At 43.2% G+C, this 14,523-nt stretch overlaps 1 protein-coding gene across 4 annotated transcripts; it reads right to left on the bottom strand.

Moving 5' to 3' along the window:
• Positions 1–2,581: 2,581 nt before the first annotated feature.
• Positions 2,582–14,474, bottom strand: LOC119844590 (neuferricin). 4 transcript variants are annotated; one of them, XM_043499625.1, is made up of 4 exons: positions 14,328–14,474; positions 13,538–13,678; positions 11,901–12,084; positions 2,582–3,863 (listed from the first exon to the last, which is right to left on the bottom strand). In XM_043499625.1, exons 2-4 carry the CDS (start codon positions 13,590–13,592, stop codon positions 3,650–3,652), a joined length of 453 nt encoding a protein of 150 aa, XP_043355560.1. In that variant the 5' UTR covers positions 13,593–13,678; positions 14,328–14,474; the 3' UTR covers positions 2,582–3,649. The 4 variants fall into 4 exon arrangements, with proteins under 4 accessions (XP_043355560.1, XP_038231573.1, XP_043355561.1 ...); XM_038375645.2 differs by having other exon boundaries at positions 14,005–14,421; XM_043499626.1 differs by having other exon boundaries at positions 13,538–13,680; positions 14,273–14,416.
• Between the last annotated feature and the right edge of the window lie 49 nt (positions 14,475–14,523).

Here is a 14,523-nt window from a genome sequence, read left to right on the forward strand (position 1 = left end):
TGTTATCATTGATCCATCTGATTATGGAAGGAATTCCCTGAACTGTATGCTACCATGCAGAATAATATAGGGTAAAAAGAAAAGGAGGACTTGTGGCACCTTGGAGACTAACAAATTTATTTGAGCATAAGCTTTCGTGAGCTACAGCTTACTTCATCAGATGGTGTATCTAAGTGCTCCTTACTTTATCATTCTGATGAATTCCTATCATCCTTCCTGGAATGTTAACAGAGTCCTCAGCTGAAGAATGCTACTGCTACAGCCTCCATGGGAGTAACCTGTTAAGCTAACGTTGTTTGCTGTAGTCCAAGCATCAGGCTAGATAATTCAGGTTGGTATAACACTGCAAATACTAAACCATCCTTCTTTTAAATTAATATGTGTATAACTGAAGTGAAAGTGCTACCTCCCTCTTCTGGTCCCCACCCCTGAGAGTGGAGGATATTCAATGACTACTAACCACCTCCATCTAGTGAATTCTTCCTCGTTGTTGGAGTTCTGCCCATTTACAGCAGCTGAGCATTGGTTCCCAAGAGTACAGTGTCACTCCTTTCACATTAATATGAATGCTCTTTTGAATGGATATGATTTTTGGTATGTATCATTAGGGTTGCCAACTTTCTAACCGACACCTTTGCCCTGCCCCTTCTTGAAGGCCCTGTCCCACTCACTCCATCCCCTCTCTGTTGCTCACTCTCCCCCACCTGTGCTCGCTTTCAGCAGGCTGGGGGAGGATCCCTTTTAGACCAGGTTTTCTGATTGAAAACCAGATGTCTGATTCATGATTCAATTTCTAAGCTAGCTATTTTGGATTTCATAGTGCACTCAGCAGCCTCCAACCTACACTAGGATGAAATGTCTGTCACTCGTTAAAATCTGTGCGTGTGTGGTTTTTTTGTTTAATTGATCAACTCAGCCTTAGGCCACAGTTTTCCCCTGAAGAGCTATTGTGCAAGTACTTGAAGGGATCTTGCTGCTTCCTTTCTTTATACAATTCCTGTTCTTTTGTAGCACTTTAACTAGTTATTAATCTCATTCCTGTCCTCAGTTGTCACTAGGATATAATACTAAGGCTCTTAAGGAATCTGATTATTTCTCCTCTCTAAAAGCAGGAAGGGCTGTACAGCTGAGGCCTCCTACAGTAAATGGGTGGGTTTCAAGATTGTCAGGTGTTGTCTAGCATTAGTGATTTACTGTCTGCCTTGTTCATTTGGTTGAACAGATCTGTCTTTTAGCTGTACCTTTTGGAAGCCTGCTTCAAAACTAACCATCTCCAGTCCTGCTTCTTATTAATGCCCCTGGGGATGGGGCAAAGATTAACATAGTTCTACTCGGGTGTAAAAAGTGGCTTTCTGCTGCAAATCAACCCCCCCCCCCTTTTTTTTGGCAATGATATAATGAAATGCCATAGGCTTTCTAGCATGCAATTATACTGCACTGGGTTAATACCCTAGTCCCCATTGGGACCCTGCTGCTATCAGTCAACCCAGGGAGAGACTTACAGGTTTATTTCATCCTGTCACTTGAGCTGCTTATCTTCTGCTAAACATTTCCTTGAGACTGAAATGAAAAACTCAGTACAACAGTCTGCCATTAGACACCTCACTACAGCTACCATGAAAAAGGCAAGCAATGTAAGTAACTCACTGTTACGGTATGTAATGTTTTGCACAGTCTGTCTGCATTTCAGTTGTCTGTTATACAAAGTTCATATTCTTTAGATCATGGGAGAAAATGAACTACCCCTTATCTGGACTTGAAAAAATCTAAAGTTACCTTCACTCCCCAAGTATCTGAAGTGTCCTTTGTTTGGAATGTGCACCAGAAATCTTGCATCACAAATGGCAGAAAATGCAAAATGTGGAAATTCCTTTGGAAGCATTTTGTCTTCATTTTGGGTTACTGTCCTAGTCCACGTAAGAAGGATTATCCTGCTTTGAGGGGATAATGGCAATCTTTTTTTCCCCAGGGTAGATTGTCTCCCTGAAAATGGCAATCTTAGTATTCCTATCACTACAAAGACCACAACTGTCCATTGTCATTTGCTGTTTTGTGAAGATTTTGCAAAGCTTGCTGCACTGAAGTCTAATTTGGGTACATCCTAAATTTAAAAATTTAGGACTACATTCAGCACCTGAAGACATGTTTTAGAGCCATAGTCTAAGGGAGTTTTGCCCCATAACAGATTAAACAAAATAGTTTCAGCTACTTGGTTCCAGTCAAGCAGCCTGAACATGTATTTAACTTCAGTTTCCCAATAGAAGCCTTGGTAGGTGGCAAAAAGCTTATCGGAAGCTTCAAGCCTAGGAGCCAGAAGTACCATAAAACTTGGAGAGGCAACACAACTAGAAAAACCTTTAATAAATCTATAAACCACAACCATATTTGTTGCTGTACACTACTTAAAAAAAGCCAGGCTATAGTGAACCTGGTGTGCTAGCTCCAAATCTTGGGGGGGGGGAGGGATACATATGTTCCTTAAGCGAGTTCTTGAATACTGCTTTGCTGTCTTGTGCTCAGTCACTAGTGACTTGCACTAGTTAAGCATTTTGTGGAGGAGGGAAAATTCAGGAAGTTTTCCTCTTTTGTAAAACAGTTTAATGCACTAATTTGTACAGAGTAGCCCCTGCACAGAACAGTACTAACTTGAATTATTTAGGCAGCACACACCACTATTGGATTTTGCAAATTAGAACACATGGGTTGGATCTTTTCAAAGCCCTGATTTCTGCCCTAAAGCCTTTGCAATCTAATTAGAGACAATGCAACATGTAGAGGTTGTAAATAAGAGTAAGGGAGGAGGAAAGATGGATTATAGCAGAAAAATCAGTTACCTGCCTGTGCATCACTTTCATGGTTCAGTTAGAACAGGTGACTCATGGCTTGTAAGTTTTATGGAAATAGCAAGTTATAGGAAATATGTGGAGGGAGAGGATAGAGATGGACTGGGTATACCTTAATGTTTCCTGTACCCAACAAATAGTAGAAACACTGAATGCATCACCTAGTGTCCTGGATTCATTTGACAAGTGTAGCTTTTGGATAGTTTAAACCATACAGCCTAGTAAATGTTTAACATGACTGTAGAAATAACTGAAGCCTCTACAATGCTAAGTCATTTCTCAGCAAGTTCATGGTGGTACAGGAAGATTAGTGAATGTTAGCATAACTCTGCTGTAAGAGCAGCCATATTGTGACAGGAGGGAAGAGGGGGGGCTGGTTTGTATGCTTGTCAGTGAAAACAGGGCTGTAGTGGTGTGCTAGCTTCAAGCTCACCGCCCATGAGCTATTACATCCACCAGCACCATTCCATACATACATCTACTTCTTGATTGCAGAAGAAAAACTTTTTCTTGTCAAAATTAAGTACCAATGCACCAACAAGCAGCTGTAGAAACAGCTATCAGCAAAGATCTGTTTTAACATTTTCCTTACTATGCTCACATTTCCCTTGCTTCTACTGCCATTTTCACATGTTTACATATACTCAAGTATAACTTATACAAACTGATTCCTGTTTAAGTCTCCCCAGATTTAGATAACAGAGAATCCACTGTAAGGTTCAAAACATGCATTGTTTTTATTGTACCTAATCAACCATTTCATTTTAGGACAATAAATGCATATCGAGTCTAACATGGCTATTCCCTTAATCTTTTAACACGCACCAGTCAGCTAGTGTATAGCATCCCTTGTATTCTTGCAAGTTAGGATTGTCCAAGTCACCTCTGTCACTGTGTTCAGTAGAATCCAATTGTCCAGAGGGAAGTCCAGTAGTTCTTACACACACACAGTGACTATCACTGGAACCAGGCTTGTACAGCTTCCTGGGGACTCCAATCCAATCTCTGTTCACTCCCCCACTAGGAATGGAAGAATATGATCAAATACAAGCTAACAGCTTAAATCAACCCACATTATTTCTCACTCAGTGGATGTGTATTTCCCACCCACAGCTGCATAGGAGACCCTTCTGAAGGAGGGGTGGGGTAACTACACATCCATTAAAACCTGGGCCAAGGATCATCTCCAGAAGCCAGCAACCTTATTATCTAACATCCACAAGCTTTCCGATAACTTTTGTTAGACCTACTGAGCAACAAATTGTTGGCTGGACCCTGTAAAGTAAGTTTCACTCTAGGTACTCTCACCCAGCAAAGAGCAAATGACTAACCTTCATCCTTTATTTCTCCATTTCTTAAAATCCCCCCCAAACATAAGAATAGCCATACTGGGTCAGACCAATGGTCCATCCAGCCCAGTATCCTGTCTACCAACAGTAGCGAATGCCAGGTGCCCCAGAGAGAGTAAACTTGACAGTTAATGATCTAGTGATCTCTCTCCTGCCATCCATCTCCACGCTCTGACAAACAGAGGCTAGGGATGCCATTCCTTAGCTATCCTGGCTAATAGCCATAATGGACTTAACCTCCCTCAATTTATCCAGTTCTCTATTAAACCCTGTTCTTCTAGTCCTGGCCTTCACAATCTCCTCCAGCAAGGAGTTCCACAGCTTGACTGTGCACTGAGTGAAGAACAACTTCCTTTTATTTGTTTTAAACCTCCTCCCCATTAATTTCATTTGGTGGCCCCTAGTTATATTATGAGAACAAGTACGTAACTTCCTTATTCATTTTCTCCACACCACTCAAGATTTTATATACCATAAACAAACAGCAGAGACACCCCTCCCCACCTTTTATATGCTTGTAAATAAACTTTTGTAATAAAACAATGCCTTTTATTATGTACACCATGGACTCCTGTAGGACTAGTGGTGAAGTTACTAAAGAAAAGGTCAACTTAATATACTACTGCCGCTTCTCAGACCTGGTATTGCAAGATGCAAAGTTCCTTAACAGCTGTGTTTTTAAAACAGGAGCTGAATGCACTGACCACCATCCAGTATTGTGTTCAAACATTACCCACAGGAAAATGCTATAGGCCTCAATCCAACAGCACACTGGAACACAGAGAATCCTAGAACTATAGGATGGGGAAAGGACCTCAATAGGTCATCTAGTTCAGGCCCCAGCACTAATATAGGTCTGAAGCACTCTACTACTCTACACTCCAGAGCTAGGTCAACATAAGGCAGCTTACATCTACCTGTCTACACTACAATAGTGCTCCTGCCACTGTAAGTCACCCAGAACATCAACATGACTCCACTTCTGAAAGAGATATATGACTTCGGGCAACAGGGTCTACGTAGACCCTGTGTTACTTCCACTGCTTGTTCCCTGTCAGCCCCCAGGTGGGGCTCCAGCTGTCAGTGCCCCACAATGCCCCACTTCAGTCAGTGGAAGCACTCCTGGTGGGGATGCACACAGCTGACAGAAGAAGGACAGTGTGCACATGAGCCATGATTTTAAATGACTGTGCTGGCTGTACATCAACTTAAGTTGACTTAATTTTTAGTGTAGACAGCCCTAGAGTATTAGACAAACACTCATCTGGGATGATCTAGATAACATGTTTTTAAAAATCTCCAGTGACAGAGATTACATAACATCCCTAGGTAATTTGTTCCAGTTCTTAACTACCCTTATAGTTAGGAAATTTTCCCTAATGTCTACATTAAATCTTCCTTGCTGCAATTTAAGCCTATTACTTCTTGTTCTCCTTGACTACTGAAGACAGGACAAGTACCCTCCTCTTGATAAAATCTTTTACATACTTGAAGACTTACGCCCCCCTCAGTCCTCTCTCCTCCAGCCTAAACAAACCCATTCTTTTCAATATTTCCTCATAGGTCATGTTTTCTAGACCTCTAATCATTTTTTTTTTTGCTCTCCACAGAACTTTCTCCAATTTGTCCATTTTTCCTGAACTGGACTTAGTACTCCAGTTGATGCCTTATCAGTGTGGAGTAGAGCAGAAAAATTACTTACGTCTTGCTAAAGACACTCCTGCTCATACATCCTAGAATTATGGCTTTTTTTTTTTTTTGCAACACTGTTACATTGTTTTATATTTAGTTTAATCTACTGTAACCATCAGACTCTCTTTTGCAATACTCTTTCCTAGGCAGTCATTTCCCATTTTGTATTTGTGCAATTGATAATTATGTGTAGTACTTTGCATTTGTCCTTACTGAATTTCATTCTATTTAATTCAGACATTTCTCCAGTTTGTCGAGATGATTTTGAATGCTAATCCTATTTTCTAAAGTGCTTGCAACTCCTCCTAGCTTAACTTTTAAGCATACAACCTGTTCTATTGAAGTCTCAAACTACTCAATGCATGGATGAGACTCAACGGTATCAGGAGGAAGGGTTTAGATTTAATAGGAACTGAGGGAAATGTTGGGAAAAGGAGAGCCAATACAAGAAGAATAGGTTCCACCTAAACCAAAATGGAACCAGATTGCTGGCACTTAAAATTAAAAAGAACAGTTTTTAAATTAAGGGCTGGGAGAAAGCCAAGAGGTGTGGAGGAGGCACATGGTTCAGACAGAGACATCCCTTTGGGGAGGTTCTATAATGGATATTCTCTATGTCCTAATAAGGAGGAGAGGATGGAAGATGATAAAATAGAGGTAGGATCTGATGAGAAATAGTCAAATTAAAGAGAGTCCCATTCAATATCATCATATAATAGCAGACAGCTAAAAAGTGACAAGTTTTTAAAGTGCGTATATACAAATGCTAGAAGTCTAAATATCAAGATGGGTGAACTAGAGTACCTCCTATTAAATGAGGATATTGATCTAATAGGCATCACAGAAACTTGGTGGAATGAGGATAATCCATGGGACACAATAATACCAAGGTACAAAATACATCAGAAGGACAGAACAGGTTGTGCTGGTGGGGGAGTGGCACTATATGCAAAAGAAAGCATAGAATCACATGAAGTAATCTTAAATGAACCAAACTGTACCATAGAATCTCTGTGGATAGTAATTCCATGCTCTAATAATAAGAATATAGTAGTAGGGCTATATTACTGACCAGGATGGTGATAGTGACTGTGAAATGCTCAGGGAGTTTAGAGAAACTATAAAAATAAAAAAAATTCAGCTATCCTATATTGACTGGGTACATCTCAGGACAGGACACAGATAAAGTTTAACACCTTAAATGACTGCTTCTTGGAGCAGCTGGTCCTGGAGCCCACAAGAGAGGCAATTCTTGATTAAGTCCTGAGTGGAGCACAGGATCTGATCCAAGAGGTGAATATAGCTGGACCATAATATAATTAAATTTAACATCCCTGGGGCAGGGAAAACACCACAGCAACTCGACACTAGCATTTATTTTCATAAAGGGGGACTACACAAAAATGAGGAAGTTAGTGAAACAGAAATTAAAAGGTAAAGTTCCAAAAGTAAAATCCCTGCAAGCTGAATGGAAACTTTTTAAAGACACCATAATAGAGGCTCAACTTCAATATTTACTCCAAATTAAAAAACATAGGAAGAGAACCAAAAAAGTGCCACCGTGGCTAAACATCAGAGTAAAAGAAGCAGTGAGAGACAAAAAGCATCCTTTAAAAAGTGGAAGTTAAATCTTAGTGAGGAAAATAGAAAGGAGCATAAACTCTGGCAAATGAAGTGTAAAAATATAATTAGGAAGGCTAAAAAAGAATTTGAAGAACAGCTAGCCAAAGACTCAAAAAGTAATAGCAGGTTTTTTTAAAAAAATACATCAGAAGCAGGAAACCTGCTAAACAACCAGTAGGGCCACTCGACGGTCGAGATGCTAAAGGAGCACTCAAGGACAATAAGGCCATTGCGGAGAAACTAAATCAATTCTTCGCATCAATCGTCACGGATGAGGCTGGGAGGGAGATTCCTAAACCTGAGCCATTCTTTTTAGGTGACAAATCTGAGGAACCGTCCCAGATTGAAGTGTCATTAGAGGAGTTTTGGAACAAACTGATGAACTAAACAGTAATAAGTCACCAGGACCGAGATGGTATTCACCCAAGAGTTCTGAAGGAAGCCAAATGTGAAACTGCAGAACTACTAACTAGTTTGTAACTAAGTCACAGGTATTTTTAGTAAAAGTCATGGACAGATCATGGGCTGTAAACAAAAATTCCCGGCCCGTGACCTATCTATGACTTTTACTAAAAATACCAGTGAATAAAACTTGGGGGCAGGAACGGCTTCCCAGGGGCCCCGCAGGTGCCGGGAGACAATGGGCAGCAGCGCATGGCCCCCCCCCCCCACTAGTGCTAGGGCGAGTTTGGCAGGGCCAGCAGGATCCCTACCTAGCTCCTTGCCTCCCCCCTGCAGCAGCAGCAGAGTTTGGGTGTGGGAGGGGCAGAGGGTTGGGGCATGGGACCAGGTGAGGTGGGCTCTGGGGGGTTCTTACCTGGGGGGCTCTCCAGAAGGGGTGACATCCCCCTCGCTCAGCTGCTAGGCAGAGGCATGGCCAAGCAGCTCTATGTGCTGCCTCGCCTGCAGGCACCGTCCCAGCAATTCCCATTGGTCCCGCTTCCTGGCCAATGGGAGCTGTGAAGCCAGCGCTCTGGGCAGAAGCAGCCCGCAGCTGAGCAAGGGAGATGTCACTGCTTCTGAGGAGCCGCTCCCCCCCCCCCCACGGTAAGCATCACCAAGAGCCCACCTCACCCTGTCCCGTGCTCCAATCCCCTGCCTCCTCCCACACCCAAACTCTGCTGCTGGCTGAGGGGGTGGGCGCTGGGAGCCCGAGATTGCCTCAGCAGCGGCTAGCGCGCCTGGTGCAGGGGCTGCCTGAGCTTCCCCTGAGCCAGGCACACCGGCCGGCCGCTGCAGAAGTCATGGAAAGGTACAGAACCTGTGATCTCTGTGACAAACTTGTAGCCTTATTTGTAACTTACCATTTAAATCAGCTTCTGTACCGAATGACTGGACCCTAGCTAATGTGATGCCAATTTTTAAAAAGGGCTCCAGAGATGATCCCGGCAATTACAGGCTGGTAAGCCTGATTTCAGTACTGGGCAAACTGTAAAGAACGAAAGTAAAGAACAAAATTGTCAGACACGTAGATGAAAATAATTTGTTGGGGATGAGTTAACATAGTTTTTGTAAAGGGAAATCATGCCTCACCAATCTACTAGAATTATTTGAGGGGGTCAACAAGCATCTGGACAAGGGGGATCCAGTGTACTTAGATTTTCAGAGAGCCTTTGACAAGGTCCCTCACCAAAGGCTGTTAAGCAAAGTAAGCTGTCATGGGATAAGAGGGAAGGTCCTCTCATGGACTGGTAACTGGTTAAAAGATAGGAAACAAAGAGTAGGAAGAAATGGTCAGTTTTCAGAATGGAGAGAGGTAAATAGTGGTGTCCTCCATGGGTCTGTACTGGGATCAGTCTTATTCAATATATTCATAAGTAATCTGGAAAAAGGGGTAAATAGTGAGGTGGTAAAATTTGCAGATGATACAAAACTATTCAAGATAGTTAAGTCCCAAGTAGGCTGTGAAGAACTACAAAAGGATCTCACAAGACTGGGCGACTGGGCAACAAAATGGCAGATGAAATTCAATGTTGATAAATGCAAAGGAATGCATATTGGAAAACAAAAAAGAAAAGGAGTACTTGTGGCACCTTAGAGACTAACAAATTTATTTGAGCATAAGCTTTCGTGAGTTACAGCTCACTTCATCAGATGCATGTAGCTCACGAAAGCTTATGCTCAAATAAATGTTAGTCTCTAAGGTGCCACAAGTACTCCTTTTCTTTTTTGCGAATACAGACTAACATGGCTGCTACTCTGAAACCCATTGGAAAACATAATCCCAACTATACATATAGAATGATGGGGTCTAAATTAGCTGTTACCACTTAAGAAAGATCTTGGAGTTATTGTGGATAGTTCTCTGAAAACATCCACTCAATGTGCAATCAAAAAAGCAGACAAAATGTTGGGAACCATTAAGAAAGGGATAGATAATCAGGCAGAAAATATCATATTGCTGCTATATAAATTCATGGTACGCCCACATCTTGAATACTGCATGCAGATATGGTCACCCCATCTCAAAAAAAAAAAAAAAAAAAAGAGATTGGAATTGGAAAAGGTTCAGAAAGGAGCAACAAAAATGATTAGGGGGATGGAACGGCTTCCATATGAGGAGAGATTAATAAGACTGGGACTTTTCAGCGTGGAAAAGAGACGACTAAGGGGGAATATGATAGAGATCTATAAAATCATGACTGGTGTGGAGAAAGTCAATAAGGAAATGTTATTTACTCTCACACAAAGACTAGGGGTCACCAAATGAAATTAACAGGCAGCAGGTTTAAAATAAAACGAAGTATTTTTTCCCACACAACACAGTCAACCTGTGAAACTACTTGTCAGAGGGTGTTGCATAGGCCAAGACTATAATAGGGTTCAAAAAAGAACTAGATAAACTCATGGAGGATAGGTTCATCAATAGCCATTAGCCAGGATGGGCAGGGATGCTGTCCCTAACCTCTGTTTGCCAGAAGCTGGAAATGGGTGACAGGGGATGGATCACTTGATGATTACCCATTCTATTCATTCCATCTCAGGCACTGGGAATTGGCCATTGTCAGAAGACAGGATACTGGGCTAAATGGACCTTTGGTCTGACTTAGTATGGCCATTCTTATGTTCTCACATGCTTAAAGTTAAGCACGTACTTAAATGTGCTGTTAGATCAGGGTCATAATAGAGCACTGGCACCAAGTAAGAATTATTGTTTTTTTTTTTTAAATTTAAAAATCAAGCGCTTAAGGGCTACGTGTACATTTCTGTAAACAGAGAAAAATATGTCTTGCCCTTTAGCCCTGGTATCTGTGGCAGTGTTTGTTTCTCCGCTGATTTTTATTAGAATGCAGTTCATGCTGGTTACATCTGCCAAACTTCAAATGAATTTGATCAGACAGATACTGTCTCCAGCATTCACTTCATGGGCAGAACTACTGGGAAACTGCAACCTTCATTTTGTACTAATGCTTCCATCAGATCCTTGCGACTGGTTTCAGTTGTCGGAATTGCTGCTCACACACAGGTATCAACTCGCCTACTCAGACTGCTATCTTTAGATAAAAGGCCTCAACAGAATAGTAGTTCACATAAACAGCATTTTACATACTACACAGTAGAATCTTAAGGTTAGCATCTGTACTTTCCGAGTTTATGGTCTCTGAAGATACCACTTCCCAGGCTACATTAATGCTAATGCAGAATTCCTACCATTCTACTAAGCTGAGGCTAGCCAGAGTGAGCAAGTACTTAGAAGGCTCCGACTTCCACAGTGCTGTACGAGGGCCTTGCTAAGCAATACTTGCAACACTCCTGCGTGTTAGATATAATTCACTGACAAAAAAGCTTTGCTACAATTGGGCACCCTTAATTCTGTGTTATCTCAGCCCATCCAGAATGAGAGTTCAGCAAAACTCAAAAACTTCTTAGAATTAGGAATGGAAGAGTTAAGCTATTTCAAGCTTCAAGGACAGAGGCTCAGCCCACTTCTCCAAGAAGCACAGGGACCCTCTGATCTCAACTCACACGAGGGGAGCAGGGAAAGGGGCTCAGACCCCCCACCTCAACGAACAGGGACCCCTCCATTCCCACAGGAGGGGAGAATGTGGGGAGGATCCAAGTAACCCCTTCCAGGTTTTAGAGCACTTAGCATCAACCTGCAAACAGAAAGGAGTTCTTAGCTATAGCAGAGTTCTCCCTCTGCTATAATTTACTTAGCAATCTCATCTGTCCCATGGGGATAAGAGGTTAAGTGGCTTACCCAAGGCCACACACTTTATACAAAACAATCATCCTTGCTGCCTGGCTTAACCACATCAAAAATGATTTCCGCTGGATCTGTGCCAAAACTGTCAGTGGTACTTAGACCAGCATAGATAAGGTCTCAGATCAGAGATGTCAAGGTGCTTGGCACTGCAGAGTCCGACCACACCAGCAGGAAGGCAATGTCTACCTTTGTTTGGAACACCAGAATCTGCTGCCACTGGTTGAGCTCCATTCAGAGTTACAGGGAGGGAACTGCTTCTTCTCATCCTTTTGTCCATTGAACTTCAGCACTTCTTCGATGACAGCCTTGGCCTGTTCCAGAGCTCTTGTGGGTGCCCCATTTTCATCATAGAATCTTCCTACCAGTTTGCCTTTTGAGGGAGTAAAAAGATCCACTAAGACTATGGCATTTTTTAAAAAATGCCTCAAAAAGCTCTAGGAACCCTATAAAAAGCAGCATACTGTATTATTTAAGTCCTGCTTTGGGAAATCCTACTTATATTATTTTAGAAATAACATAATTAAGTGTCCACAACTTAGTCCCTTCTGACCAGGAATCTCAAAACTTTTTACAAACATTAACATAGACATGATAGAGAAAATGAATTAAGCCTATTTTACAGATGGAGAAACAGGCACAGATGTTAAATCACATACTGAAGATCAGCAATAGAATCCAAGAGTCTTAACAATCAGTCCTCTTATCTAACCACTAGACAACATTGCTTCCCATATTATACGGTCTTTTCTCACAATACTGCTCCTGAAATGCCAAATAGATTTCTATCAGACTATTCTTACTGTTGCAATTTCATTACATTTGTGTAGCAGTAGAAAATAAAATGTACACTCCTCCTTTAATTCCCCTCTTGTTGCAATGCTCCCCAAACCCATTTACTTGGCTAATGTACAGAGTAAGATGGATGTATACATAATGGATCCTGGTGTCAATGGGACAAATTTCCAGAACACAGAAGATTTCAGATAATTTGAGAACTTTAGTCACTATTATCCAGTGTGAAAAAAGATGAATCAATCAGAAACAAAAACCAGGTTTACAATTGTTGTGTGTGAAGGTAAGGTTACAGAAGTCTGTCTACATTTTCAGCCAATAGCTGAGAGAAGCTCTAGTTTATCTAAATGAAAAGTCAATCCTCTTGCCTAATTCCTTTGCAGTCACAAATACAAGAGTCATGGTTGAGGTCTATCATGTATTCCTGGCTAAGTGTAAACAGGTCCAATTTAAAATATGTTTGCAGTGAGCAAACAGTCTCACTGAACTCAACAGGATTATTCAGGGGTGTGTTTATAAGACTGGGGCTCAAACATACCCATTTTCCTTCATCTCTCTCTCTCTCTCTCTCTCCCCCCCCCACCTGTTATAAGTTTGTTAGGAGGAATAATCAGCAAATTTGGTATATTCTTCTAAACTACAAACAGACTTTTGGTACATCACCCTCTTCTACTTTCTGTGGCATGTTACAATTCAGGAATTAAGAGAGTTTGGTGCAGCTTTTAGCTCTCTGTCTTCACTACTGATATAGCCCACATTACTATCCTACCTGCTTCAAAGGGAATTTTTTGCTGCTTTGCATGTGGTAGCCCAAACTGTAACTTTGCAATACGAAAAGAATGCTTTCCTTGGAACAACCACCCCGCCAGAGAAGAGAGACAACTGGCTGGCTCATTACTCTATGGATGCAAGCGTGTCCCTGCTCACCTGCTACAGTATTAAGCCTTGATAATATACACCAAACAAGGCTTCTGAGGATTCATCCAGCTCTGCTGCTATATTATGACTCGGCTATGCTACAGATCACGTACCAACAAAGATGTAGTTCTCACTGTAGAAAGAGAGCCAGTTTTTTATCGTCAACATTTCTGATGGAGATAACCCAGAAACATCATCCACAAGGCCGGCGTAGGTGAAATCTCCCGTCACAAAAGCCCTGGAGGCGTCTTTCCCTGTAGGACAGGCAGGATGAGCATCCAGCCGGGATAGGATTCGGCTCGTGGGTGTGCAGACGGACCCCCCCGCCCCGTCTAACTGAGGATCCGCTCTATAATCCACAGCGCACCCCTTGCCCCCCCACCCCCGTTTCGGTCAAAGAGACCAACAACCTACCTGCCCCCGGCTACGGGATCCACACGGGACTGCGGGGGGTGGGTTGGCTCCAGCCCTGCCGCTAGCAGGAACAGCGGGGCTCTGGCCCTGCCACACGGGGGAAGGGGGGGGCAAAACCCAGAGGCATGGGGTGCTCTCCCCGGGATCCCGCGCCGACAGGGGATACCTGCGAAGACACTGTAGGCCCCCCCCGGCCCGTAGTGCTTGTGCCCCCGGCGCACGTCGAACACCTGCCCCAGCACCGCCAGGTAGAGGCCGGGGCCGCCCTGCGCGCCCGTGTAACGCGCGAGCTCGGCGGGGCTCAGCAGCCGGCCCCGCCCGGAGAAGGAAGGGAGCGGCCAGGAGCTGGGATCGAACCCGAGGCCCAGCAGCCAGGCGGCAGCCAAGCCCAGCGCGGGAACCACGAGCCCCCGCAGCCCCATCGAAGCCGGAGTTGAAAGGGCTGCAGCCGCCCGTAACCAAAATGGCGGGAATGACAGTTGGCCTCACCCCGTTTCTTCAAGGGTGCGTTCAGCCGCCATTTTGCCCGCGGGCAAGAACTTCTTGCCTTAGCTTTTACGACGCTTTTGTCGCTTTACGGTGGCGCGGCCAAAAAGGAGGGCGGTGCCGCGTCGCTGGTTATTTCACGACGACCGCGCTCGTCAAATTGCGGCAGCGTGGCGACGCCCCTCGCTTTACGGTAATC

The sequence above is a fragment of the Dermochelys coriacea genome, chromosome 17 (assembly GCF_009764565.3).
Source record: "Dermochelys coriacea isolate rDerCor1 chromosome 17, rDerCor1.pri.v4, whole genome shotgun sequence".
NCBI lineage: Eukaryota > Metazoa > Chordata > Testudines > Dermochelyidae > Dermochelys > Dermochelys coriacea.

What these genes read in the sequence shown, in the direction of transcription:
- LOC119844590 (XM_038375645.2), bottom strand. Translation starts at nt 14,260, where the DNA reads ATGGGGCTGCGGGGGCTCGTGGTTCCCGCGCTGGGCTTGGCTGCCGCC. An exon ending in GGCCTACAGTGTCTTCGCAG is followed by an intron (nt 13,679 to 14,004) that starts GTATCCCCTGTC and finishes CCTGTCCTACAG; the next exon opens with GGAAAGACGCCTCCAGGGCT. An exon ending in TTCTGGTGTTCCAAACAAAG is followed by an intron (nt 3,864 to 11,900) that starts GTAGACATTGCC and finishes TTCCATTCCTAG; the next exon opens with TGGGGGAGTGAACAGAGATT.